Below are 23685 nucleotides of genomic sequence, written 5' to 3'. Positions count from 1 at the left end.
TGGAATGAATACAAAGATTACAGAAATTTAAAAATGTACTTAAATGTGAATTTTACCTTTATAGATAAGAAAAAATAGAATAATGCTAATATAGATGAAGAATGAGATGGTGTCCCATTGTCTTCTGTGCACTAAAGTCTGATGAAGTAAAAACCAGAACAGAACACTAGCAAGGGGGCATCTGGGTGGCTCAGTGGTTGAGCGTCTGCCTTCAGCCCAGGGCATGATCCTGAGGTCCCGGGATCCAGTCCCACATCGGGTTCCCTGCATGGAGCCTGCTTCTCCCTCTGCCTGTGTCTCTGCCTCTCTCTGTGTGTCTCATGAATAAATAAACAAAATCTTAAAAAAAAAAAAAAACCCACAATACTAGGGAGATACTGATCAACAATAGTGAAATGAAGTTTCACTAAATTTTTTATAAAATTTTGTGAGCTGTTTATCTGCCTCAGTGGGCACTTACCAAGAAAACACTGTTCTTTCCTGTAATACATGTTGCTAAACTGTATTGAAATGTTGCTTTTTAATTTTGCCATGAAAACTGCCTTCTCTCAGTCACCTTCTGTATGACACTGAGCAGGGCCACAGGCAGAAAAACAAGTAAGTAGCTTGTTTGAACTCGTCTGAGTTTAGCAAATCCTTGGTATCAAGGAACCTCTAATAGGGCATGGAATTCTTTTTCTTTTTCTTTTAAGATTTTATTTATTCATGAGATACACAGAGAGAGGGAGAGAGAGGCAGAGACACAGGCAGAGGGAGAAGCAGGCTCCATGTAGGGAGCCCGACGTGGGACTCGATCCCGGGACCCCAGGATCGTGCCCCAGGCCGAAGGCAGGCGCCAAACCACTGAGCCACCCGGGAATCCCCAGGGCATGGATTTCTTGAATCTTCTTCCTTTTCTTCTTTTTTTTTTTCTTTAAAGATTTTATTTATTTATTCACAATAGATATATATATAGAGAGAGAGAGGCAGAGACACAGGCAGAGGCAGAAGCAGGCCCCATGCCAGGAGCCCGACGTGGGACTCGATCCTGGGACCCCAGAATCGTGCCCTGGGCCAAAGGCAGGCACCAAACCGCTGAGCCACCCAGGGATCCCTGATTTCTTGAATCTTCTTTTAGCAAAGATGGTTCTCAGTATTTTCACATAACACTTATAATATATTCTACACAGAGCAAGTAGTCAGGTATTTTTCAAGTAACACTGGTAACCTGTCTTGAAAATCAGACGTTCCGCATGAAAACACTGATTTTTTTCTTCATCATATTTAATGGGAAAAAGCAATTCATTATGTCAGCCAACCAGTTTCCTAAAACATAATTAAGACGCTGGCAAAAGACCCTTCTACAAGAAGTAGTTTGTTGCGTTAGGCTGTCAGACGTGGTTCCCTGACCTCCATACGACTGGTGGACGGTGTTGCTGCTGCCTCTCCTTGCGGAGGCACCCAGAGGCTACACAGTGCACTCCCACTTGACACTTGGCATACTTTCAGTGTGTATGTGCAATTAGGCCTTCCAGTTGGATTTGAAATGCAGCTTAAAGTGTTTTCCTGCAAGCTGTTTTGAGGAAAAGGTTGATTTGGTTTTCTGATATAAATACAAGTTTACACCTATAACCATTAACTGGAATACATATTGAAGGAATAATGTGATTTGTGAACTTTTAAACTATCCAAAACCTGGGGTGCCTGGGTGGCTCAGTTGGTTAAGTATCTGCCTTTGGCTCAGGTCATGATCCTGGGGTCCTGAGATCGAGTTCCACCTCAGGCTCTCTGCTCCATGGGGAGTCTGTTTCTCCCTCTCCCTCTGTGCTCTCTCGCCCATGCTCGCTCTCTCAAATAAATAGGATCTTTAAAAAAATATAAACTATCAAAAACAAAAGGACATGCTACCAAGAAACGTTAAGCAGGAAGATGTCCATGGGGTACGCCTGTGTTTGTGACATGATTAATGTTAATAGACAGTGAGGTTAAGAAGTTATTTCCTTTGTATTTGAAATAATACATATGGCGGAAATAAAATTTTAAATTAATTAAAAAATATTTCTAGAGTCCAATTCCAGTGTTTTATGCTGAAGGTAGTTTTGCTGTTTTTTGTTTGTTTCTGAGGGAGAGAGAATGAGAGTGGACAGGAACAGGCGGAGGGAGGGCAGGGAGTGGGGGATCCCGGCTCCCCAGTCGGTGCAGAGCCCGAGGCGGGGCTCAGTCTCTCAAGCCTGAGATCATGACCTGACCCAAAACCAGGCGTTGGACTCTCAACCGACTGAGCCCCCCTGGTACCCCGAAGCATGGTGGCTTTCTGGTAATGATGGCAGATTGGACACAAAGGTACAGTTTCACTCTCTCCCAGACACCTGCTGACTGAACAGTAAAGTGATGTTTTAAAATGTCAGACTTTGAAGGATGGGTAAAGTGAGAGAGGATACAATAGCGGTGAAGTTTTGGAATCTGGGGAGCAGATGGATCAGTCCTAATTCACTTGGCAGATATGGGAAAGCCAGACTGTGTTGGCAGTGAAGAAAGCTGAGAACTAATCGCATTGGCACTACAGAATCCTCAGAAAGCTCAAAATTCAGAGGCTCCAGGGGGCTTTAAGGAAGAGAGAATCATAAAGAGAAAGCAAGAGGCTAACCTGAAAGATCAGGAGGGTATGAGAGGGACCAAATAGAGTTTCTAAATAAACGTTTGAAATTAAAAAACAAACAAACAAAAAACAGGCTATTAGATTATGCACAAAGAGACTTTGTGGAAAAACTGAAAGGAGTTAAGAACTCAGCAAAGGGTTGATCAGATGGAAAATAGGATGGAGAAGGTGATGGAGAAGTGGTCGAGGACAGAAGGCAGAAGTTTAAGGTGCATTTACTTTCAGTCCAGAAGGGAAAATAGAAGGGAGGAGAGGCAATATGTGAAGAGCTGTTGGCTAGGAAATATTCTGGAATTGATAAAAGATAAGATGATGGAAATGTAGTTTATTTCAAACAGAATAGTGTCCATATTGAGACACATCATAGTGATGCTCCAAAACACTGAAGATCCAGAGAGGAGTTTATTTTATGTTTCAGGGAAGGGAGGGACAGAGGGAGAGGGGGAGAAATCCTCAAGCAGACTCTGTGCTGAGTGCAGAGCCCAAAGTGGGGCTTGATCCCAGGACCCTGAGATCCTGGCCTGAGCCCCCCCAGGGGCCCCTAAGAGAAGATTTTATTTTATTTTATTTTTTAAGATTTTATTTATTCATAGACACAGCTAGAGCAAGAGAAGCAGAGACACAGGCAGAGGGAGAAACAGGCTCCATGCAGGGAGCCTGACGTGGGACTTGATCCCAGGTCTCCAGGATCACGCCCTGGGCTGCAGGCGGCGCCAAACCACTGCGCCACGGGGGCTGCCCCAAGAGAAGATTTTAATAGCAACCAGAAGTAGGGTGCCTGGTGGGCTCAATCAGGGGAGCTCGTGACTCTTGATCTTGGGCTTGTGAGTTTGTTTAAAAATAAAATCTTTTAAAAAATAAAGCACCTGGGTGCGCTCTCGCTGTTTATCTCTCTCTAATAAGTCTTAAAATATTTCTTAAAAAGCAAGCAATAAGAGAAATGCCACCCAGAGTAATGGCAACAAAAGTCGTGGCTGCCGTCTCTGCAGGAAGGAGGGACGGCAGAGGCAGTGGAGGAGGTCTGAGATGCTGAGAGAAGCAACCGGCAGCCTAGACCTGGAGTCCAGCAAGATTATCTTTTTTTTTTTTTTTTAAGATTTTATTTATTCATGAGAGACAGACACTTAGAGAGAGACAGAGACACAGGCAGAGGGAGAAGCAGTCTTGCAGGGAGCCCAATGCGGGACTCGATCCTGGGACCCCGGGGTCACGCCCTGGGCTGAAGGTGGCGCTGAACCACTGAGCCACCTGGGCTGCCCGATTGTCTTTTAAAAACAAAGGTGAAATGAGGACTTTTTCAGATAAACCAAAATAGCGCGTTTATTATCCACAGAACTTCATTAAAGATACTCCTAAAAGATCTACTGTAAGAAGGAAGAAAATGGGGATCCCTGGGTGGCGCAGCGGTTTGGCACCTGCCTTTGGCCCAGGGCGTGATCCTGGAGACCCGGGATCGAATCCCACATCGGGCTTCTGGTGCATGGAGCCTGCTTCTTCCTCTGCCTGTGTCTCTGCCTCTCTCTCTCTCTCTGTGACTATCATTAAAAAAAAAAAAAAAGAAGGAAGAAAATGATTTTATTATTTTTTAAGATATTATTTATTTGAGAGAGCGCATATAAGCAGATGGAGTGTCAGAAGTGGATGGAGAGACTCCTCCAGCAGATTCTGTGCCCAGTGCAGAGCCCGACCCTGGGCTGCGTCTTACTACCCTGAGATCATGACCTGAGCCAAAATCAAGAGGCCCACACTCACCTGACTGCACCCCCTGGACGCCCCAGAAAAATGATTTTAAAAGAAAAGAATGAGATGTGGAAAGGTCTCCCTTAACAAGCGATGACCTTGTCCCTAAATCTAAACATTGAATGAAATAACGGCCCTTTGTAGGGTTCAGAAGCGGAGACCGAGCCACAGCATAGGTTGCAAGATGAAGTTGGAAAACTCTCAGAAAGGAGAACAAAGAGCTGGAAAAGAGGAGAGACGAATATTTGAAGGGCCAGCCTGGGAAGTCCAGCAGGTGGGTAATAGAAGTTCCAGAGATGGGAGAGAGGAAGCACCGATGACAGTTATCAAGGTCATAGAAGAAAACTGCACAGGCGTGAAATCAGACCCATCACCTTGAAATCCTAGAACACGGAGGACAAACAGAAGACTCTGGGCTCTCAGAGAGAAATAGGTCAGTTCATGAATCAAGAATCAGGAGGACTTTGGACTTTTTTTTTTTTTTTAAGATTTCATTTATTTGAGAGAGAGAGCAAGCGAGAGCATGAGCCAGGGGAGGGACAGAGGGAGAGGGAGAAGCAGACGCCCCGCTGAACAGGGAGCCCCACCAGCATTCGATCCCAGGACCCTGAGATCATGACCTGAGCCGAAGGCAGACGCTCCACCGACTGAGCCACCAGGCACCCGACTTTGGACTTCTTAGTAGCATTTCTGCAACTCAGAGGTGCATGAGGCACTGCCAAAAATTGTGATGGAAGGCAATTTCCAGTGTACTGTTTTTTACCCATTGAAACTGTCAAAAGCCTTAGAATTTGCCCCATCCTTCCTTTTCTGGCAATGACTGAGACCTTCTTTACCAAAACAAGGGAGTAAGTGGGAGAGCTAGTTTGTGGGGTGTGGAGTAGCGATGTGATGTGTGACAGCTTGTCCTCCAAACCGTGTGCATGGTGGTTGGGTGAAAGAGGGCGGTGCAGAGGGCGGGCAGGGGACACGCACCTGCGTCGCGCAGAGCAGTACGGCTGAGACCGGGGGCCCCGACGCTGCCCTTGCAGCCTCCTGCAGTCTCTGATGTAGTTGCCTCCCTGCCATCCGGGAGCCTCCGGATCATCTGCGTTGTGTAGGGACACGAGGAGCCAGCTGGTGGGAGCCGGCCCGGGCTGCAGCCCCCTCCTCCTTCACTCTCCATTATCTGCCTCTCGTGCCCCTGCCCCCACCGCTGCAGTGAGAACGACTCACACAGTGAGAACGACTCACACCGGCCCGGGAATCTGGCTGCGGGTTCTCCCTGTTTCCTTCGCGTTCCCGAGCCCTTTCACGTGCTGTTGCTAATTCTCCACTATAATCGTTGGGTGTTTAGCAGTTTGGGGCTGGCACAGCAGGGGTGGGGAGCCGGAGGAACTGAAGATTTCTGATAAGCAACCGGATGCCAGGAGAGATGGGAGAGAGGAATCTGGGGTGGTGCTGTGGGTGCAGAGTGAGACGGGACAGGGTGGGGGGAGGTGGGCATGGGGGTGAGAGGCTTTCTGGAGGGGCTGGGGTACTCGGATCTCCCTAGAGGCACAGGCCGCCTAACAGGTTGGAAAACTTAGCCCAGCACATTCCAGCAGGTGGGACAGTGACAGTGGCCGGTGGGCCTATCCTTGCCATTCCTGGAGAGGCTGCGAGTGGCCGTGGGGCTCTCGGCACCTGCCCCTCAGCGGTGTCGCGCCCACGCCCCGGCCCCGCATGTGCGCCACGTGCTCCCGGCAACTCCCGGGGGTCCTGTCGGTTCCGGGGGGGTTCTCGGCTGTCATGCTTCCGCCCCTTGCGCAGCCCCGGCGGGGCTGTGGTGTCCCTCCCGTGCGGCTGTCCCCGAGCTGCCCGGGCCCCGGCTGGGCTTCCGTGCAGCCCTTCCTCCTGGGCCCGGGCTCTCTCTGCCACGTCCCCCCATCAAACTGGCTGCGGGGAGTTTTTCTATTTTCCGGTCCTCCAACCTGCCCTTGACCCCTTCCTTCGATTCCATTTCTTTGGGGAAGTTCTGAGTCTTGCCGTCTGTGTCCCTGAGTCCATCGGTCACGGCTGCCTAGATGGAGCAGCTCCTGCGCGCCTCCACCTGCGGCCTGGGCTCTGGCGCCCAGCATGCAGAGTTGGTCGAGCATCCCTCTCCCGGCTTTGGCTCAGGGCGTGATCTCGGGGCCGCGAGCTCGTCCTTGTTGGTGGAGGGGACCGGCCTCTGAATGCCGGGCACGCGTGACTCCCCTCACTGGAAACCCTCAGGACGGGGTCCAGCCTCCATCAGCGTGGAGGAGCTGCGTGGCCCCCCGTGCAGACGGAGGCGCGGTCGTCAGTGCGGACGCGTCCCCGGCAGGTGCTGTAGGCCGGTGTCCCAGCGCAGTCCCCGCGGCGGCCGTCCCCGCTGTTGCCGGGACTGGATGGAGAGGAGCCCCTGCGGGGCACCGCTGGGGAGGCGCTTCTCGGGCTTGGCTGTGGTCTCCTGCAAGGGGTTCCCAGCCAGGCAGCCCTGCCTCTCGGCCCGGCCCGCTGCACCGTCCCTCAGGGGCACCCTGGGCGCGTGGCCGTGCAGGCCGTGGGCAGGCGTGTGCGGCTCAAGTCCCGTTTCCTGGTTACGGCCTTTTCCCAGTGTTTTTCTATTCTGCGTTCTGTTGAGATTAAAAGTTGCCATTTTATTTTTGTCTGGTGTTTGACTAACGTTGTGTCGTGCCCTCAACTGTGAATCCTCCTAAAGAGGGGTCGGAGGCGGCTCAGCACCTCTGGGGCCCGAGGACTCCTCTCCACGTCAGCTGTCATGGTGTTGACAGTGTCCCTCGTCACTTTGGAGACGCCTCAGCCGGTCCCGTGTCTGCAGGTGCTCCCCCCCCCCCCCCCCCCCCCCCCCCCGCGCCGTGCTTCCCCCGGGGACGGTCCCCGCAGCTAAGGCTCGCAGCTCTGTGGGCGGGAGGCTGGCTCTGGATTCTGTGTCCGCAAAGGACTTGATTTTACTCCCATTTCTTTTTTTTTTTTTTTTTTTTTTTTTTTTTTTTTTTTTTTTTTTTTAATTTTTATTTATTTATGATAGTCACACAGAGAGAGAGAGAGAGAGAGGCAGAGACACAGGCAGAGGGAGAAGCAGGCTCCATGCACCGGGAGCCCAATGTGGGATTCGATCCCGGGTCTCCAGGATCGCGCCCTGGGCCAAAGGCAGGCGCCCAACCGCTGCGCCACCCAGGGATCCCTTTACTCCCATTTCTGAGGTGTGACTTCGCTGGCCTGGAACTTCACGCTGCTCGTGATCCCCTCGGGCCCGTGGGGAGCCTGCCCGCCGCACAGACGCGGGCCCGCGGCAGCCGCCGCAGGACACCCCATTTCCCCAGTGAATCGCCTCTTTGCTGGGCTCCGTTCAGCTGCGTGGGTTTATCTGTTCACGGCAATCGGCAGACTTGGCGGCGGTGGTGGGAATGTCTGCTGGCCTTTCCCCCGTGGGGAGAGGCGGCAGCTGATGTCCTAGAACACAGGCTCTTGGAGCGCGAGTGGGGGTAGCAGCTGGCCCGGGCCCCGCGCGGGGGGACGGTGCCTGCTTGCCTCCGAGAGTGGCTGGTGCCCGTGCCCGTGGCGCAGGCCGGGACCGGCAGGCCCGCCTCCTGGGAGGTTTTCTGTCTGGACGCAGCGAGAACCGAGAACCGGGAATGCAGATGGGCTCCGTGTCCCCGGGCCGAGGGCGCCCAGAGGCTGTGGCTGTGTGGCTGCCTGCAGTCACCGCCCCCGCCGGGACACGGGCGTGGACGTCATTCCGGGCGGGCTTGGAGGGGGCAGGGGGCTTGGAGCTTGTGCCTGGTGAGGGGGGAGAAGCATGCGGGTGCGGCTGCTGGCCTGTGGACGCCGTGGTGGCTGTGGACGCCGTGGACGCTGGGCGGGGGCGCCGGGCGCAGAGTGACGCATGTTGCTGGGCACCAGGAGCAGATTGCAGCTTCCTGGGGCTCGTTCTCCCAACAGCCCCCGTCAGGAGCCGGCACAGAGCGTCTTCTGTTCCGGGGCTGGTGTAGGAAGTTGGAATCAAGAGCCTCGTCGCCCACTCGTGCCCGGAACTTCCTGCAGCGTGGGGTGGAAAGGAGCGAGCAGCTGCCCCGGGGTGGGGGTGCAGCTGGAGGCCCAAGGCCGCTGGCTGCCCCACCAGGCTGCAGGTCGGCTCCTGAAGGGGCGGGCAGGACAGCCACGCCGCACGGGGTGAGGGTCCATGGGGGTGGACGTGCGTGCAGCTGCCAGATCTTAGCCAAGGACTCCTGGGGTCGCCACACGCTCCCCGTCCGCGCTGTGCTGTGCTCTCCTGGAGGCGAGGCTGCGAGGCTCTGAGTGGGAGCAGGACCCGGCAGTCCAGGCCACACAGGCCTTGCTGGCACCCTCCCTGAGCGCTGGGCACCATTCTCCCCACGGGTGCACCTCGCCCTAGGGAGCGTGTCACCCTGGCTGCGACCTGGCCCGGCGGGCTCCTGGACCTGTGGAGCCTGGGGCCGCCGTCTGCCAAGGGGAGGAGAGCAGCTGTCCGTTCGCACGGCCCTGGGTGCTGCGTGCGGGAGGCACGGGGGCCTTGCCGAGGTAAGGGACCTGCAGGGCTGGGGGCGTCTCGGGTCAGGTGCAGGGCGCTCACATGCCGGCTTAGGACAGTGCCCCGACCTGCGGCCTCCCCTTACGTGCTCCTGAGAACAGTCCCAGGGTGCACGTCTCTGGTGAGGCGCCCTGCCCAGCCAGCCCGGAAGGGAGGAGCAGGCCCGGAGGGGCTGGGCTTGGCTGCTCCCCCAGGTGCACCGGGTGGCCTGCACCTCGCAGATAGGGGGAGGCGCCCCAGGAAGCAGCAGGGTCTGCAGAGGTACAGGTGTCAGGACTTTCTGAGGAATGTTGCCAGAACCACGAATAGAAACAAAAACATTCCGTTCTGCAGAAGGTACTATTTTAAAAATCTGTGCAGATGACAAAAGCAGGGCGTAAAAGTAGAGAAATGGACGAAAGCAGGTGGAGAGACAACCCGCGTGCGAAGGCGTTTGGAAACCGCCTGGTGCAGGGCCGAGGCCTCTCCAGGCTGAGACCGGGCGCCACGGAGCCCATGCCATGCAGACGTATTTCCAGGCATCTGCAGCATTTGTGGGTTATTTTCCCCACATCTGCTCTGTTGCTCGGGTCTGTGGCCCGAGGTGAGCCCAGCCTCCTGAGGTCAACCTGCTGGTGGGCAGCGTGTGTCCTGGGTGCCACCTCACCGACCTCACCGACCTCACTGACGCCCCAGAGGAGGGAGGGGAGGCACCTGCGAGAGGCTTCGGCCAGGGCGCTTCCCATGCTCCTCTGACTTTCACACTCTGAAGCCGTATTTTCACTCAAAAGTAGACTTCTGCTACGAAGTGAGTCCGTTCATTTCTTGTTTGTTGACTCACTAAGTGGCACTGTAGGCGCTGGGGACCAGTAGTGAGCTGAGGGCCTCGTGCTAGCTCTGGCGTATTTTTTTTAAGTGGGCGCCACGCCCAGCAGAGCCCAGCACGGGGCCTGAACGCGGGGCCCTGAGGTCGACACCCGAGCTGAGGTCAGGAGTGCACCCCCTGAGCCACTTAGGGGCCCCCTAGTTTAGTGTATTTTTAAACAGCTGAGATTTAAGTAATAAAAACATGTCCATCCCCTACCGGGCTGCCGTCCCAGACTCACTGATGCTGCCGGGGCGAGCCCCGGGTGGAGCCTCCCAGCCTGGGGACACTGGGAGGGTGACCGCAGGCCCTGAGCTGCGCCCATTGGTCACAAAGCCCTCCCCCAGCTGTCCTCGCCCTCTCAGACCCAGTGGGGTCACCCGTGCTCATGGAGGGTTTGGGGAACGAGTGTGACCCAGGCAGTTCTGGTCGCAGGGCCACTTCTCTGTTCTGACCACTGGCTCGTGAATGTGTGATGCGTACTTTGTTCTCTGTAAATGGTCCCAGGGGCTGCGATGCAGTCTTGCTGGTGAGACCAGCCCTGGATGAGGGGGACCCGGCGAGGGCCGCAGGGATTGAGGGGGGCTGTGCGGCCGGCTCCTCCCATGGCAGGTGGGGGTCAGGCGTGTCCCCAGGGCCGCCGTCCAAGTACTGGGCCAACAGCACCCCCCTCAGAGACTCCTTCTGTGTTGCAACCAAGTGGCTCCAAACAAGTGTTCTTTCTGTGTGGGGCGCGGCCTGACATCCTTTCCCAGAAAAGTTTGAAGAGCTGGTCCTGACCCACAAGTCGATGCCATGACTGGCAGGTCAGGGTCACGGTTTTTTAACTGTGACAGTGTGGCCCCTTCTTTGGCGGGGGTCGATGAGAAGAGCCGTGCGGGAGGCGCGAGCGAGAAATGCCAGCCTGTCCTGGTCACTGAGTGCGGAGAATGGGCCATTGTGCCTCCAGCTCAGAGCCAGGCTTTCAGAACATGAAACTGAGATGCCCGCATTGTTCAGAACTTGGAAAACTTATTAAAAACAGCATTGAGAGTGGCACTTGGGCCTTCTGGACATGGTGGCTGACTCAAGGCTTGTTTATTCTACTTCCCTCCCTGAAACTCTCTGAAATGGACAAAACGGATGAAAAATAGAGAATGAGATTGAATCCCCAGTGAATCCAAGGAACAGCGGCAGCCAGTGGAGGATGCTGCCCAGTGGGGAAGGGGGGCAGGAGCCGAAGCTCTGATGAGCCTGCAGCTCGTCCTTCCCGGCGGGTTCCAGGGACGCCACCCGCGGTGTGACGTGATGCTTTGCCGGGCGGCGGGAGGTGAGCTGCAGCGGGCACGGGCCCCGCTGGCACCTTCCATGAGACCCCGGCCCCCCGGGGTCGCTCCCGGGGCTGGGGGCGGAGGAGAGGCCTGGGCTCCCGGCCGAGGGGCCCCGCGGGCGCGTGTGGCCACTGTCCGGCCCTGACGGGGCCCATGCACAGCCCCGGCTCCACGGCCCTTTCGGGAGACGCCTCTGCGGCCGTGGCTGCTGCGCGCCGGCTGAGCAGCAGGCTGGGGACGCGGCCTGGCTCCTCGGGGACCCTCAGCGGCCGGTCCCACCTTAGGCCGCCTGCTAGGTGACGGGCGGGCCTCTCTGCTCTCCATTTGAGCTGGATTTCTGTCACTTGCAAAGAAAAAAAAAGTTTTAATACCAGAAACTCACTTCAAGGCAGAGCCTGTGCAAAACTGTGGCAGCAGAGTGTTCTGGAATGACGCACCCCACTTGCGGCTGTCCTTCACTTGTTCAGAGATGAGCAGGAATCAGGAGCCGACGTGCACCTTTACCTAGAGGGTCGGGAAGGAAAGAAAGGGAAGGAGCCCAGTTAGGGAGGGAGGAAAACAGGAGAACCAGCAGAGGGCGGACAGAGCATGTTCTGTTTACTGGGAAAAGGAGACTTCACGATGCTAAAGAGAAAAGAGCTCAAAGAAAAGACGAGGTAGCAGGAGGGGACGCGGCCGTGGAGCCGAGGAAGGAAGGTGAAGACCCGCCGCCGTGGCTGCTGAGGAGCACGTCCCGCAGGGTGCGGGCTCTGGACACGGGCCTGCACAGAGCAAGTGGAGCGTGCCCCGCACCCGGAGGGGACCGTCGGGGGCTGAGGCCGCTGTGCTGCCCGCCTCGTCCCTGCTCCGGGGGCGGCAAGGACCGGTGCTCTCCAGGACTTTGTTCTGGGCCAGCTCAGCTCCAGGACGGGCGCCCCGCCCGGCGGAGGGGCAGTGCAGGTGCTCCCCGCTGCGCCCCCGATGGACAGGCGCAGTGGGCACTCGCGTGCAGGGAGGCAGAGCGTGGCCCAGGCCGTCGGCGGCAGGGACTCTTGCCCGCTCCCCCACTCTTCTATTGAGCCAGTCGTCGGTATCGGTGCGCACTTGGGCATGTTTCCTTTATACTTTGGGTTATCACCTAATAAGACTCGTCCCCATGGCTCCAGCTTTGGTCCTCGAGAGCCCCGGTGACAGACCCCATCCCTGTGCGGCGGTGTTTCTGGTTTAGCTCTTCCTTCCTGCCTCCCTAGGACCCCACACACTCGTGCCTTTTTCCTGCCCCCGGGATTTCAGCCGTTCCTCCAAGGATCCCTGGGACCTCTTATTGGAGCAAGAACTGGGCCCTGGGTGTGATCCTTGCTGCGTAGGTCCTCAGCTGGCAGATCCAGGAAGTCTGTGTATGCACTCCGACCTGTGTGTGCGCGCACACCCCTCCTCTGACCTGTGTACGGGGTGCGCACACATACCTCTCCGCACAGCTGTCTGTGCACACTGACCTGTGTACGTGTGAGCGCGAGCGCACACAGATCTCTCCTGGTGTAGTTATCCGTATGTGTTTTACATTGAATGGGAGTTCTGACTCTCGTCTGCCCTTGTTCCTCACCACGTGGGTTATCCCAGCCTCCTCCCCATGCCTACCTGTCACCTGCCATCCTTTTGCTGAATTGTTTCCCATGTACACACGTAGTTGTATCAGAGTTGGAGACCCATACTCCTGGGAAGTGACTTTATCAATGAGACCGTGTCAAATTACCGTTCTTCCTTACATCCTTGCTCATTTCTAAAGTTACTCAGGTCAGGGGCGCCTGGGTGGCTCAGTAGGGTCGTGGGATCGAGCCCCACCACAGGCCCTGCACTCAGCAGGGAGTCTGCTTAAAGATTCTCTCCCTCTGTCCCTCCCCCCCTCCACTTGTGCACGTGAGTGTCCACGTGCACGCTCTCTCTCTCTCAAATAAGTAAATCTTAAAATAAATAAAGCTACTCAGGTCAAAAATAAAAGTTACTCAGGTCAGCATTTTTCCCTCCACTCCATTGTTTGCAATACGGGATTGCAATTGCAGGACAGATTGTTCTGTCCTATACTGCATTGTGTCTTGAGAACCCTTGACCTCCTAAATTATTTTCTTATAAACTTGTTAAAGTTTACTCTTTTTGCTATAAATTTCCATGGTTTTGACAAACGCGTAGTATCAGTTATTCATAATGGCATTGTCATTCTGAGTAGTTTCACCCCCCACCCAAGACATCCACTGTGGTCACCCATTCAACCTTCCTCCCTCCCGAGTCATTAGTAGTTGCTATAATCTTTGTGCCACTAATACAGTTTTGTGTTTTACAGACTATCGTATATTTAGGATCCTACATCAGTGTAGCCTAGAACAAACGTTGTAAGTCCTTAGTTATACAGTGTGTCAAGATACATTCCAAGTGATTAAGGAGTGTGTTTATTCAGTAAATGTTTGATTACTCTGTGTCAAGGATGCAGTGGTCAACAAAACAAATACCATCTCTGCCCCCATGCTGCTTACCCTCTGGTGAGGGAGGGAAATTAAATATCAAAGCTGTAATGCTTTATTTGTGTAATTAGGGATCACTAAGCAAAAGTACCTGGACTTCCTCATGTTCACAAGGTGGAATAACAGGAATCATACCCTCTCACAAGGAACTAATAAAAAGCTGGATAATATTTATGAAACCCTAGTTTTCTGGGGCACTTGGTGGCTCAGCTGGTTAAGTGTCTGCCTTCGGCTCAAGTCATGATCCCAGGTCCTGGGATGGAGGCCCATGTCGGGCTCCCTGCTCAGTGGGGAGACTGCTTCTCCCTCTCCCTCTGCTGCTCCCCCTGCTTGTGTGCGCTCTCTCTCTATCAAATAAAATCTTTAAAAAAAAAAAAAAAAGAAAGAAAGAAACCCTAGTTTTCTAAATTTTGGGTGTGAGAGGATAAAGTACAGTGATTACTGTTAGACGAGAGTCAAACAGGGTAAGTCCAATGATTTCCTGGTTTGCTGCATGAGGGGAGTTTCCAGGTCGTGTTGCAGGGATGCAGGGTCTGGCAGAGGCCCTGAGTTCAGGAGATGGAGTTAGAGTCTGGTGGCCGTGGCGATGGAATTTGTGGGGGTGGGGGGGGCAGCAGAATGGACTGCTGCAAGCAGAGGGCACTCCGAGGTCGTGGGACAGAACCGTTGCTTCCTACAGCGTGCTGGTCAGCACGTGGACCTGAGGAAGCTGAGAGACGGAGGATCCCGCAGAAGGGGTAGAGGGTGCCAAGAGCCCTCAGAATAGCGCAGAGGGTGCTGTGTCTCGAGGCTGGCTGAACCCCCAGTCTACTCAGGGGAGAGTAACCAGCCATAGAATAAATACTGCTTTGGTGCCCCTGACCCAAGTTAGGAACCAAGAGCCAAAGGTTTCACATGGTTTCCAAGTAACTGGATCCCAAAACAGAGCCCAAGAATATTTATAGGAATTGAAAAGTTATTATAACTGTATTCCATGTGCTCAGAAAGCTAAAGGAGACGCGGGACGCATTGAGTAGAGACACAGTGAAGTAGAGACACAGTGAAGTAAAGACGGTGAAATGCAGAAAGATCCAAATTCAGCTTACAGAGCTGAGACTAAAAGGAACGTAAAACATCCTGCGTGGAACTGGCAGCAAATTGGACACTGCAGAAGAGAAGGACAGTGAACTGGAGGACAGAGCAGTAAGAACGATCCAGACTAAAACAAGAAGAGGGGAGTACCCCTGAATAAACAAGAGCGGACTGAGCTGCGGGACACCTGGGAGAGACTCGTACTTGTGTGATTGCCGCTCCCAGTGGTAAGGGAAGGATGCGGAAAAACCGTCTAAATAAATAATGGCTGAAATGCCTCCCAATTTGATGAAAACTCTAGTCCTGAACAATCTTAACAAACCAAGTACAGTCACATAAGGTTCATCATAATCAAATTGCTCAAAAACAGTGATGAAGAGAAAAACCTTAAAAGCAGCCAGAAAACAAGACCTAATACAGCCAGAGGAGCAACGTCACGGACAATAGCGGATTGCTGTGTGGAGAGTGTGGGTGAGGAGGTGAGGAGCCCAGGAGCAGCCGGCCTGGAACTCTGTGCCAGGTACATCCATCGTTAGACGAAGGTGACGTGAAGATACTTCAGATGTACAAAAGCTGGAAGAATTCGTCACCAGCGGACCTTCCCCGCAAGTAGTGCTACAGGAACTGTTCTAAAAGCTTCAGACGGCAGAGGGATGAGACCTTGTGGAAATCTGGATCTACCCAAAAGACTGAAGACCCCTGGATATGGTAGCCACATGGCTAAAATAGAGATAAAATGATACATAGATGCTGTCTTATTACTTAAATCTCTTTAAGAGATATTATTTAAGGGATCCCTGGGTGGCTCAGCGGTTTAGCACCTGCCTTTGGCCCAGGGCACGATCCTGGAGTCCTGGGATCGAGTCCCACGTCAGGCTCCGGGCATGGAGCCTGCTTCTCCTTCCTCCTGTGTCTCTGCCTCTCTCTCTCTCTCTCTCTCTCTCTCTCTGTCTATGATAAATAAATAAATAAATATTAAAAAAAAGAGATATTATTTAAGATATGGCTCAGGGGGTTGAACATCTGCCTTTGGCTTGGGTGTCATAATAATCCTGGGGTCCTGGGGTCAAGTCCCACGTCAGGCTCCCTGCTCGGTTGAGGAGTCGGCCTCTCCTCACTCTCCCTCCTTGCTCATGTTCTCTTTCTTTCTCATATAAGTAAAATCCTTAAAAAAGATGATAATTTAAATAAAAGTGACAAGGAAAAAATGACAAGGGTGGGGGTGGTTATAATGTATATAGAATAAAACGTATGACGAGAATGGCACAGAAGAAATGGCAAACTTGTATACTTGAAAGAGTGTGATTTTCTTTTTTTAAAGATTTTATTTATTTCTTCATGAGAGACAGAGAGAGAGAGAAGCAGAGACACAGGCAGAGGGAAAAGCAGGCTCTGTTCAGGGAGCCCAACGTGGAACTCGATCCTGGGTTCCCAGGATCATGCTGGGCTGAAGGCAGGCATTAAACCGCTGAGCCACCCAGGGATCCCCCTTAGGAGTGTGATTTTCCTTGAAGGCAGATTATGATAAATATGGACACTAGCCCCAAAACATCTACTAAAATAGCAAAACAATAAATTACAGCTGATAGGTTAACAGTAGACATAGAATTGAATTTCGTAAGATACTTAACCCTAGAGTAGGCAAAAAAAAAGAAGAAAGGGGAAATAACAGATGGGACAAACTTTAAAAAGTAGCAAGATTGTAGATTTCAACCTAACCATGGCAACAATCACAAATCTAGATGATTAAACACCCACTTGAAAGGCAGACATTGGGGCACCTGGGTGGCACCGGTTGAGCATCCAAGACTTGATTTCAGTTCAGGTCATGATCTCAGGGTCGGCTCGAGGGTTCTCTCCTGCTCTTCTCCCAGTATGTGTGCATGTGCACGCGCTTGCTGTTTTTCTCAAATAAAAACGTCTTTGTAAAAGGCAGAAATTGTCAGCATGAAAAAACAGTACCCAAATATATGCTGGCTGCAGTAAACCCACTTTAAATACAAAGACACAAATAGGTTAAAAGTAGAAGGAAGGCAAGAGATGTACAATTCTAACACTAATAGAAAGCGGAAGCTGCTGTAATAATAGCAAATACACTGATTTCAGAGTTGAGGAAACTACCAGATAAAGATATTTAATAATGATAAAGAGTTGAATTCACCAAGAAGACAATGTAAGTTTCCTGCTCCTAATGGCAGAGCTACAAAACAGGGAACACAAACCGATAGAACTGCAAGGAGAAGTAGACAGATCTGCGATTATAGTTGCTACTCTCCGTGCCGTTTTCTTAGTCATTGGAAAACTAAGTAAACAGAGGATTGGTACTGGCGCTATCAGCCCACTTGACCTGGTTGGACCAGCAGCATGCTGTTCCAGTGTGTTCAAAATGTTGACCAAGATAAGTCATTAGTCTGCATCATAAGTTTTTTTTTTATTATTTTTTTAATTTATTTTTTATTATTTTTTTTTGCATCATAAGTTTTTTGGACAAAAATGGAATTAAGTTAGAAACCCATAAAAATGTCAGAAAATCACCAACTGTCAGCAAAGAAAATCACATACTTCTGTGTAATCCATGACTCAAAGGAGAAACCAAAAGGGAAATTGAGAAGCATTGGATGAAATTGTAAACAGTCAGAATTTGCAGGATGCCAGAGAAGCTGTGCTTTGTTGGGGGCTTTACAACACCAAATGCCTGTCTCAGATTGGAATTTTATTTTATTTACTTTTTAAAAAGATTTTATTTATTTATGAGAGACACAGAGAGAGAGGCAGAGACACAGGCAGAGGGAGAAGCAGGGTCCCTGCGGGGAGCCCGACGTGGGACTCGATCCCGGGACCCGGGGTCACACCCTGGGCCGAAGGCAGCACTAAACCCCTGAGCCACCGGGGTTGCCCCCAGATTGGAATTTGAAAACATTGCAAAGCACTCAATTTCTACCTTAAACTAAAAGAAGCAGAGCAAACTAAATCCAAAGGATTGCAAAGAAAAGGAAATACTTAAGATGACAGTGGAAATTAAAGCAGAAACACAAGACAGGAAACTAATGAAGCCAAACGCTTTTTTTTTTTTTTTAATGTAAAAATCAATGAAATTGAGAAACTTCCGGCCAGCCAGATGACATGAGAGAGTGAAGAGAACTTAATGTCAGGAGCAAAAGAGACGGCATCACTACATGTTATATTGATCTTAAAGAGATCACAGGAGAATGGCCCGTGAGCCTTGTGCTGTAGATGGAACAGCTTGCACGAAGTGCACAGACCCCTTGAAAAGCAAAACCACTAAAGGAGACTCAAGTTTAAGACCTGGTGAGCTTCGTATCTGCTAAAGTTGAACCTGTAGTCACGAGCCTTGCACAAAGAAGACTCCGCGTCCAGACGGCCCCACAGGTGGATCCTGCACACACTTGAGGACTGGATGGTGGTCCACACAGACTGGCCCAGAATACTGAGAAGATTGGTTTTGTTGGTTGTGCTGCTCTTCTCCTGATACCGAAACCAGACAAAGACGGTACCAGGAGGAGCTCGCAGGGAAACACAGACGACCTAGAATAATGACAGCAGTTTCAGAAGTGAAGAGCACAGCTGGGAGGGCTGGCGGTGTGTAATTTCAGACCCAGGGCCCTGGGGTCACCAAGGCCTCTGCTCGGGGCTGGAGGAGGCTTTCTGGGGGCCAGGGGGCCGACTCTGGAGCAAGGAGGGCCAGTCACATGCCTCCTGGGTCATCCTTGCCAACCGCTGCGGCCTTGAAGGATGAGACAAGGCCTGAAAGGGGGGACACAGACTGGGGGGGGGGGGCCGCTGATGTGAGTTTCAGGTTATGGTTGATACTTTGTAGTTTTTCAGAATTTTTACTGCTCGGTATTTTTTTTTTGTGATGATGTGGAAGCCACACAAGGTCACCTGTTTTCACTCAGACAAGGACTTAGAAGTACTTGAGGTTTTTTTAAAAATATTTTATTATTTGAGGGCAGCCCCGGTGGTGCAGCAGTTGGCGCCGCCTGCAGCCCAGGGCGTGATCCTGGAGACCCTGGATCGGGTCCCATGTTGGGCTCTCTGCATGGAGCCTGTTTCTCTCTCTGCCTCTCTCTCTCTCTCTCTCTCTCTCTGTGTGTGTGTCTCAATAAATAAATAAAATCTTTAAAAATTTTTTTAAAAAAGATTGTATTATTTGAAAGAAAGATCACAAGCTCAGGAGAGGGGCAAAGGGAGAGGGAGACGCAAGACTCCGCTGGGCGGGGAGCCCGACCCGGGGCTCCATCCAGGGCCCTGAGATCACGACCTGAGCTGAAGGCAGATGCTTCACCCACTGAGCCACCCAGGTGCCCCTCATTTTTTTTAAGTGGCATTCCTAATAGTTTTAAGTATTTACATAAAAGTTGTATGGATGTTGGAGTGTCAGCGAGGAGGAGGCTGGGAGCATCTCAGCAGCCACGAGCCCGGCACGGTCAGGTTGACCTGTGGTGTCACCCTCTTTCTGGGCCTACGGTCTCCTTCCGTGGGCCTCTGGCCAGCTGTGTCCCACCCGGGGCTTTGAATCTGTTCTATTTCCCCTTGGATAGCATCCTGGGATCTGTGAGTCCCCTGTGCAGGGTGGGTGGGTCTGTCCCGGTCCAGCTGGGATGGGGGCAGTGTCCCCCGTGACACTCTTGCTCCTCATTTTTGCAGCCTTTCTCCTGAGGTGAGGCCTGGGTGCAGAAGACGTAAGCGCGTGGGCGTGAAGCTCCTGAGCTCGCACTGATGGCACCAGGGGGGACCCCAGGCGGCACTGCCCGTTGGGTCCCCACTGCCAGGCATGAGGCTGAACTTCGTGGGAGGGCGTCGCGCGGTGTGTGTCGGGTCGAGTTTGGCTTCAGTGCCTCGCCGCGGGGACGTGGGGAGCCCTCTGTGGTGGGGAGCGTCGCACGGTCCACCGAGGTGTTCGGCCCCCTCCAGGGTGACCCGCGCGCACTTCCCCCTTCCCCCGGCGGCATCCGCTCCCGGTGATCATCAGCCGCAGCGATGCCGTTACTTTGTCAAGTGTGTGTTCACACTTCTGGCTTCGTCTGTTTTTCTAGTGGATCATCTGCCCTGTTCAAGGAGCTCTGCGTGCCCGGGGCGTGGCCCTCCACGCCGGCGTCGCCGCCCTGGGCTTCCTTGCCTCCCCGTGTGTGTTGATGAACGGGCTCTGACTCTTACCCCGGCCCACTCCTTAAGTTTTCTTCGTGGCCAGTGGTTGCTTCTGCCTGGTTGAGATCCTGAACCTGCCTGATGGCTCTGATACTCCGACGTTGGTCTAGGTGTTCGTCCGGAACAGCACTCCGTGGGGCGGCCAGGGCCATGGCTCGGGCTGTTTGCGTGTGCGTCCCGTGAGCACAGCACCATTCCCGGGAGGTCACCTCCCGGCCGTGAACCAGGGGGCCTCCGCGCGTTTCCTGTGAACGTTCCCCCGTCCGGGTCCTGCCAGGCGCCTCATGCTCATCACCGCAGCGGCGCCAGGCAGTGGTGGCGGGCAGCCTCTGGGGGGCCAGGCCCGGGGGGGCACAGGGGCTGCACAGGTTCTGCAAACACCAGGGTGGGCAGCGACCTCTTGGGAACCCACTGCTCAGACACGTCTGCTCTCCCCCAGGCCGCTGCTTTCCTGATTGACGCCGGACGGGAGTCCCGATGATCCGCTGACTCCGCGCACCCGGGTCCTCGGGGAGAGCCTGCGATGTCCCAGGCCAGGGATTATGACTGTGAGAGCCACGATGCTGCTGCGCAGGAGCCCCGCCTCTCGGGATCGAGCACCAGGTGAGGAGGCACCGCGGTGGGCGGGTGGCCGTGCACCTGCACCGGCAGGAGGCCCTGCTTCGCAATCGGGGGTGAACCTGCATGTCCCGACGAGGCCACGGTCTGACTTCACTGAGGCTTCCTGGCCTGCCGTCCTCTCGCTGACGTCCTACGGCTCATGCACCTCCTAGGCCCAGTGGCACAGGACACACTGCTCCTCCTGCAGTGCCTGTGGCACCACGTCCCAGGCTGTGCTCTTACGTGAAGGCCCACGGCGCCGCAGGGCTGCCCTCTGGCAGAGTTGATGCCAGGTCTTCTGCTCCCATGGTTTCCTCTTGGCTGGTGGCTGGCCCAGCATCAGGAGACTGGGGGGTCTGTGTGTTCTTGTCTCCTCACTTTTCTTCCTCTGGGAATAATCTCTATTCCTTTCTTTTTCTGTGAATCATTTGTCTTTTTTTTTTTTTAAGATTTTATTTATTTGGGGTGAAGAGAGAGCACGAGCGGGTGGAGAACGGAGGGAGAAGCAGGCTCCCCGCTGAGCATGGAGCCCAACGCGGGGCTCGGTCCCAGGACCCTGGGGTCCTTCCCTGAGCTGAAGGCAGACACTCGGCTGACTGAGCCTCCCCAGGCGCCCCTGGATCATTTGCCTTGACCTTCCTGATTTGTAGACTTTGCTTCTTTGTATTCTGTGTAGACGTCATGTTTGGGCTACACACATGGAAGATTGTGTCTTAGTTCGTGTTCACATTTTTTCATATTATTTGGCTGGTTTTTGATGAACAAACAGGTTAAACCCTAACATAGTCTGTCCCACTGGCTTTTCTGTGTTTTCATACCATTTCTGTCTGATTTGATAAATCCTTTCCCGATTGAGGCCCTGAAGCTCTGCTAGATGTTTGAAGATTGAGCTGGGTTTTGATGCTGCCTGTCCCCCAGGGGGCGGATCTGTGAGGGGCTTGCTTTGGTGTCCACGCATCTGTGCACCGGTGCAGGCTGCCTGCCAGGCTTCCCGGCAGCCTTCACACGGCCCTCCTGCCTTCTCAGGACGCCTGGGCTCTGCTTGGCCATTGGTCCCTTCCGTGTGGGGCGATGGCAGTCAGTCTGCCCCCCACCCAGGAAAGACGCCCTGCTGGGACTCTGGCTGGCGGTGTGATCTGTGGGGAGACCCGGCTGTGGCGTGTGCAGCTCCTGGCCGAGGCCCATCGCTTGCCGGTGGGGGGCCGAGTGCTAGGCTACACCTGTGCCCAGGGCTGTTCTTGCTTCCGTGTCTCTTCCTGGTTTCCTCCTTCCTTCCCTACGTCCTCATGCTCCCAGTGTCGTGGCACCGAGGGCGCTGGTCCTGCCAGTGCGGGAGGTGACGCTCGTGGTTGATTCTCGTCCGTTGCTTCCCTGTTCCCTGAGGGTGAGATCGTGCACCAGGGAGTAGGGTGCCCGGGACACCAGGGAGCTGTCGCTCTCGGGAGGACTGCGGGCGCTGTGGTCGCATCAAGCACCCCGGGCTCATGCTGTGGTGTCCCCGTGGTGGTGGGTGCCCCTCTGGTGGCCGGAGCCGGGACGCAGGCCTGGGAGGTTGGGCGCAGCGGCCGGTGCCTGGGGGCCGAGGGTGGTGCTTCCTGGCTAGTAGGTGTGAGCTTCATGTCCCCGGAGGCCGGGAAGTGCTTACTGTGCGCCGAGCGGCCCAGCGTGCGGCAGGCCGAGGTGCCCGTGGCTATCTGGGGACCGAGGGCAGAGCCCCGGAGGGGGGGGGTGCCCTCCAGGCAGGACCTCCCGGCGGCGAGGGAGTGGCCAGCCTCTGTGCGGGGGTTTGCGGGCCCTCCGGCCCATCCCGTGGCTGCTTCCACACCGCCTGTGGGAAGGCAGCAGCACGCTGGGACTGCGCTGACTAACGGATGCTGTGCGGGGGACGCCACCGCCGGTCGGATGGGGCAGGGCGCCACAGGACGGGCGAGGCCTCCGCGGGAGGCAGGGAGGCAGCCTGGAGCAGGCCAGGCAATGCTGCGGGACCCAGGCACCAGGGGAGCACTCGGCGGGAGCACCCAGGGGCTGAGCGCCGCTGGCCGTGGCCCAGCTCCGTGGGGCCCTAACATCATTCCTGCCTCCGTGCTTGTCCACGTGCCCCCGGCGATGGAGGGCGCGCTCTGTCCCCGACACCAGCCACCCTGCAGGGAGTCCCCGTGCCCCTGCACCCCAGCCCCTCTCCCCTCGGCTTTCCGTGGGCAGCACCCCGCCCCCCGCATCCCCTACACCGACCTGCTCAGGCTTCCCTGAAGTGGCCATGCTTTTTCTTCGATGGGATAAAATTCCTGTAGAATGTACCTGTAAAGAGAGTATGGTTGGTGTTTCTACACACTCCTGAGGTCATGCAGCCGTCACCACCGTCTCTGCATCTGCAGCCTTTCACCACCCCGTAAAGAAACCCCTTTGCATTAGCAGCCGCCCCCCCGCCCCGCCCCAGCCCTGGCAGCCACTAATCCACCATCATTCTGTGGACTTTTCTGTTAAGTTAATGGAATCACGCAACAGGCAGCCTTCTATGATTGGCTTTCTTACCTCCACATCCTGTTTCCAGGCTCACCCACGTTGTAGGACGTTTCAGGGCTAACCCTGTGTAGACGGTACCACATGCTGTTATCTGTTCTTTGGGTGATGGGCGCTTGGGCTCTCCACGTTTTGTCTGTAGTGGCTCGTGCTGCTGTGAACGTTTGCGCACAGGTTTCTGTGTGGACATGTTTCTACTTCTCTCGGGTCAGAGAAATGCTGGATCATGTGCTAACTCCGTGCCTGAGTGTTTGGAGCGCTGCCAGGCCCTTCCCACCAGCAGTGGGCGTGGAGGCTGCAGTGTCTCCACATTCTCTCCAGTACTGGTTGTTAGGGTGTCTTCTTGTTTGTTTTAAGGATTCTGTTTATTCTTTCAAGAGAGAAGGCAAACACGCACACGGGGAGATGGAGAATCAGACTCCCCCCTGGGCAGGGAGCCTGAGACAGGGCTCGATCCCAGGACCCCAGGGTCACGACCTGAGCCCAAGGGAGATGTTAACCGACTGAGCCCTCCAGGTGCCCCTCATGTTTTTTAAAAATTATCGTAACTGGGGATTCCTGGGTGGCTCAGCAGTTTGGCGCCTGCCTTTGGCCCAGGGCGAGATCCTGAAGTCCCGGGATCAAGTCCCACATCGGGCTCCCTGCATGGAGCCTGCTTCTCCCTCTGCCTGGGTCTCTGCCTCTCTCTCTCTCTCTCTCTGTCTGTCTCTCATGAATAAATAAATAAAATATTTAAAAAA

At 54.1% G+C, this 23685-nt stretch overlaps 2 protein-coding genes across 8 annotated transcripts in view; one reads left to right on the top strand and one right to left on the bottom strand.

The window, feature by feature from the left end:
• ARHGAP39 (Rho GTPase activating protein 39) overlaps positions 1-23685 on the top strand; it is an 89209-nt gene that overhangs the window by 23865 nt on the left and 41659 nt on the right. For all 4 annotated transcript variants that reach the window (XR_005368933.1, XR_005368934.1, XM_038555876.1 and 1 more), the window contains exon 2: positions 20265-20428. Coding sequence is in view for 2 of the 4 variants with exons in the window: in XM_038555876.1 (XP_038411804.1) it covers positions 20349-20428 (80 nt within the window). In the remaining 2 variants the exon portion in view is untranslated. The remainder of the gene's footprint in view (positions 1-20264; positions 20429-23685) is intronic.
• Positions 7451-23308, bottom strand: LOC119874445 (mucin-1-like). 4 transcript variants are annotated; one of them, XM_038555882.1, is made up of 4 exons: positions 22958-23308; positions 22658-22723; positions 11473-11594; positions 7451-10884 (listed from the first exon to the last, which is right to left on the bottom strand). In XM_038555882.1, the coding sequence occupies exon 4, from the start codon at positions 8751-8753 to the stop codon at positions 7734-7736; it is 1020 nt and encodes a 339-aa protein (XP_038411810.1). In that variant the 5' UTR covers positions 8754-10884; positions 11473-11594; positions 22658-22723; positions 22958-23308; the 3' UTR covers positions 7451-7733. The 4 variants fall into 4 exon arrangements, 3 of the variants coding, with proteins under 3 accessions (XP_038411810.1, XP_038411807.1, XP_038411809.1); XM_038555879.1 differs by lacking the exons at positions 22658-22723; positions 22958-23308 and adding an exon at positions 14028-15399; XM_038555881.1 differs by lacking the exons at positions 22658-22723; positions 22958-23308 and adding an exon at positions 13677-13998.

Source organism: Canis lupus, chromosome 13 (genome assembly GCF_011100685.1).
Source record: "Canis lupus familiaris isolate Mischka breed German Shepherd chromosome 13, alternate assembly UU_Cfam_GSD_1.0, whole genome shotgun sequence".
NCBI lineage: Eukaryota > Metazoa > Chordata > Mammalia > Carnivora > Canidae > Canis > Canis lupus.
Note: the sequence above shows the minus strand (reverse complement) of the source record. Positions and strands in the feature narration are given on the sequence as shown.

Bases quoted from the DNA above. Each gene is read 5' to 3' on its own strand.
- LOC119874445 (XM_038555879.1), bottom strand. From the start codon at position 9,438: ATGGCATGGGCTCCGTGGCGCCCGGTCTCAGCCTGGAGAGGCCTCGGC.